The sequence below is a fragment of the Eurypyga helias genome, unplaced genomic scaffold (genome assembly GCF_000690775.1).
Source record: "Eurypyga helias isolate BGI_N326 unplaced genomic scaffold, ASM69077v1 scaffold12520, whole genome shotgun sequence".
NCBI lineage: Eukaryota > Metazoa > Chordata > Aves > Eurypygiformes > Eurypygidae > Eurypyga > Eurypyga helias.
Genome location: NW_010226608.1, coordinates 69203 through 73177, shown reverse-complemented (window position 1 = coordinate 73177; position 3975 = coordinate 69203). Strand labels below are relative to the sequence as shown.

Sequence of the window (3975 nt, the reverse complement as noted above, 5' to 3'; positions counted from 1 at the left end):
TCCTGCTGACTTGCAAACCAGACATAACTCCAAATGAAGCCGAGCCTGCGTGTGCGTGCTGTGATTCATCTTATTACAGAACAACCCAACAGCCTAGAAAGAGGAGACAAGCCAACTGGGACCAGGTGTGCTTATCGCTATGTGAGTTATGCCAGTTATTTTTCAGCACCTACTGTGTTAAACCCTATCACGGATGCCTGGGAAAGGTAATAAAAGCTCATTTTATGAACTGGATTTGACACTAAGTTCTGTTTATTTGCTTTGTGCGGCTCAAATATAAAATACAGCTCAGTTCCGCCAGACACAGCTAATTAATTCGTTGCAAAATCGCTCAGTTTAATACATTTATTGAGGATGATCAAAGTCCCATTGTCCTGTGGACTATCTTTGTTTGGAGAGCCTCCAGTCAAGATGCAGAACACAAAGAAGAATGCTTCTACCCTCCTGTCTGCAGGTGGAGAGGAGAGTAGTGGACCGATTAAAGGCTTTTCTACCTGGGGAAGCTATTGCAACATAAGCTGAGCCTGTGAGCATCAAAACCTACACTGATATTTATAGTCAACTCCTTGTAAGGACACTCATAGTATGCTCTAAGTATGCCTTTGGGTAGCTGCTACCAAATCTATTCAGCACTCGAAAGGAAGCATAAAGGCATGTGCAGGGTGAATTAGAGCTGGAGACTCATTCTTATCCCAGCTTGCTTTCCTAGCTTGACATATAGGGGATGTGCATTTGGTTTCTGTGGGATACTGGAGGTTTGCTGTCTCATGACTGATGGAGATGGGACACTCAGACCCAGGAAGTCGGAAATGCTTCTGGTTTCCACTGTATGGGCATTGATGCAATGGGGCCTGGATTGCTCTATGGAGATAAAGAGGATTGGAAGGAGGTCTGGGAGCTGAGTGCAACACGTCATCCTCCCACAGAACTTCAGGAACACCAGGCCCTTTGTACAGCCTGTACAGTAGAGCTGGTTCTCAGAAGTTCCTCATGCTTTTGGTCAGTCTGGGTTCAGGTGGTTGCAAGTAGCTCTGGACTAAATTTGAGAGGGACAGATATGTCCTAACGGGGACATGAGAAGGGCTGCAGAGCCTCCATGCTGCTTGTGTAACACAGAGTAAGTGACATACCTCCACAACCCACATCATCTGCTGAAAATAAGACGCTCTGGTCAGCCAAGTCCCACACCCCCAAAAGACTCCCGTAAATCATGCAAATGTGGGCCTTGATTTAGTTTGCCAAGAATGTACTGGATATTGTGCCGTGTTGACTATGTGACTCAGTTGATTAGAAGATAAATAATTTTAATGAATTGCCAAGCTAACGGTTTCTCTGGACTTCTGATTTACCAAACACAGAGTTGTTGCAACAGGCATGTTAAATTCAGGTGTGGGATGAGGTGGTGAACACACGTGCACAAACAGTTTTACCCACAGTGCTGCTCTCACCAGTGAGGGTACCCAGGATACAAGTCAGAGCTAAACAAACAGGGTTGAACCAACTGCTGACCAAAGTCACCAACGTTTGGTGGCCTTACTTACGTGCAGAATTATGTAACAGTCTCCTTCAAAAAACGTCCCATAAGCCTTTTCAGGTACTGGAACCATCTTCATGCTCTGTAAGGAAATGAGTGTTTGGGTCATTGCTAGAACTTCAGAGCCAGAAGTTGATGGGTGTGAAGCAGGACAGCTGAAACACTAAGGTGACAGTCAGGGTTTGGAGAAGGAAGAATCAGGGCTGTGCTTGTGAGCTGGGAAAAGCCATTTCTGGGGGAATTTCCAAAAATACTGAGGGGTGAGAAGGGGCAAATGATAATGCTGCTTGGACATATTGACAAGTATTTTTTAGTCTCCTTGCTCTTCTGCAGTCCTGTAGGTCTAGAGCAAGAAGACCTGGAGGTCAGGCTGAAGTGCTCCAGAGCTTGCATTTGTGGGGAATTTCCCTGGGGAGTGAGCACATCTCATCCTCAGTTTACTTTTGAGACATGGCTTTTACTCAGTAGCTGTAAGTTCATAGATAACTCTCAGAGCTTTGTTAAGATAACCCCTTTGCCAGGAATTCACAGCAACTAGCAGCGCTGAGAAAAGACAGGCCTGAGCACACCCCTCCAGACCCTAATTGCACACTTCATCTGGCACAAGTGCACAATTAACCAGCCATGCCTGCCCAGCGTAGGTGCCTGCATGTGCCACCCACCAGAACACATGCGGTTCCCAGGCTTGAACTGGCTCTGTGGTTCCTGGAATGAGAGACATACATTCTTCTGGTGGCCTGACTTGTTTCCCAGCATACCAGCTTGACCCTTGTGAACCAACAAGTCTCTAATTACAGATCCTCTGGAAAGAAGTGTAGCACAGTGCCTTGGAGACAAATGGAACACTGTGATATCTGGAACACAGCTGGGCCACCACCACTTGGAGACGTGTTGGAGCCCCTTCCCACTGCTCCCCTGAGTGGACCCTGCATCTCAGTCTATGCCTCCTCTCATTGCATGGGAATGTTCTTGGCGAGTTGGGCCAGAAAAAGGCAGAATTGAGCACAGCCCAGCTCCAATCCAAAATCAAACACCACCACAAGCAGAAGGTGACCTCGCAGGCTGCAGTATCTCTCCTTGCAGTGACCCATTGATCAGCGTGGGAAAGACAAGGATGAAGTGCAAACAGTCTCCATGGGATGCCTTTGATGAAAAAACAGGTGCCTTCCCCACGGCAGCTGCTGGCATAGGCCAAAGTTACTAAGCATAACCCCTCTTCGTGGTGAAACAGGGAATTAATTTCTGGTGTGCTAAAGCAGTCTTGCATTGGTTCCAGAAGGGGGTAGGAAAACCTCCAGTTCTGGAGGAACAGCTTCAGTCCCACCACACTCATCTTCCCTTAGACAATATTAGCAAAATTGAAACTAAAGCAATAACATGTTGAAGGTAGCACAGGAAGACATTGGGTCTCCTGTTTCTGACTGTATCTTATCTGTAAGACCCTATCTTCCTACCCAGATTATTTCAATAACATCTCTTTCTTAAAACATACACACACATACACACGTGCAGAGGACACAAGCCATCATCGCATCTTGTCATACCTCTATGCCCCATATCTGCAGTCCCAGCTTTCTCTCGATTGTCGGGAGATTTGTGTCACCGTCTGTCATCCTGCAGTCTGAGCTAGAAGGGAAAGGAAGAAGAAAAAACAAAACAAATGTATAATTGGATACAACAGTAAGGGTGGCAGACAGCTGGGTTCCTCTTACAGTCGGTGGAGGTTTAATACGGAAAATCGACACCTCGAAGACTCTCTGCTGACTCTGAAGAGAGCACAGCTGTAGTTATCAACAGTAAGGTGGGATGAACCCCCATTTCCAGGTTATCCATGCTCATGGGGTGGGGGGCAAGCAAAGTGTGGGATCACAGCCCAGCAAAGACAGGATAGGATACTGTTGTTCTGGTGCAGGATTATTTTTCCCCCAGATGGAAAGGATTTGCTGGGGTGTTGGAACTGACATCAGTACTGCTTTGTTCCCACCATGCCATGAGGGGTGGCAGAGACAACAGAGGAGCTCCAGGAGACCCATGCCCTCCTGGAGCGGCCACTGGAGGTCAGGTCATGTACCCTGGGGCACTGGGATCCTAAGGAATGAAGCCATTCCACTTCAGGATGAGATCCAGGTCTAAATTAAGATACCTGCAAGGTAGCGAAGGGCAGGGCACCAGGCTCTCAGCTCTGTAAAGGTCAGTGGAGACACAGCCAGCACAGTCAGCAGAGCACACAGAGTGATCCAACTGATGACCCAGCTGTCTCCTTTACACGTAGCAGAGCAGCTCCCTAGGCTCTGCTGCCTGTATGGGGAAGAGGTAGGTTTGAGTTGCCCACACAAAAGTGTCTGTGGACATTTGAGATGGTTTTGGTATCTCCAGCTGCCCCTCTGATGGGTGAAGGTTTCCCAGCCGTTCTCTATCACATCTACCAGCCGTGAAAAGAA

The 3975-nt window shown here is 47.6% G+C and overlaps 1 protein-coding gene across 1 annotated transcript in view; it reads right to left on the bottom strand.

The window, feature by feature from the left end:
- Positions 1-3153, bottom strand: part of LOC104511253 (villin-1-like) — a 22945-nt gene extending 19792 nt beyond the window's left edge. Inside the window, exons 1-2 of the mRNA XM_010153794.1 lie at positions 3079-3153; positions 1542-1616 (exon numbers count right to left, since the gene is read on the bottom strand). Coding sequence (XP_010152096.1) covers positions 1542-1616; positions 3079-3147 — 144 coding nt within the window. The 5' untranslated portion in view covers positions 3148-3153. The remainder of the gene's footprint in view (positions 1-1541; positions 1617-3078) is intronic.
- Positions 3154-3975: the final 822 nt, after the last annotated feature.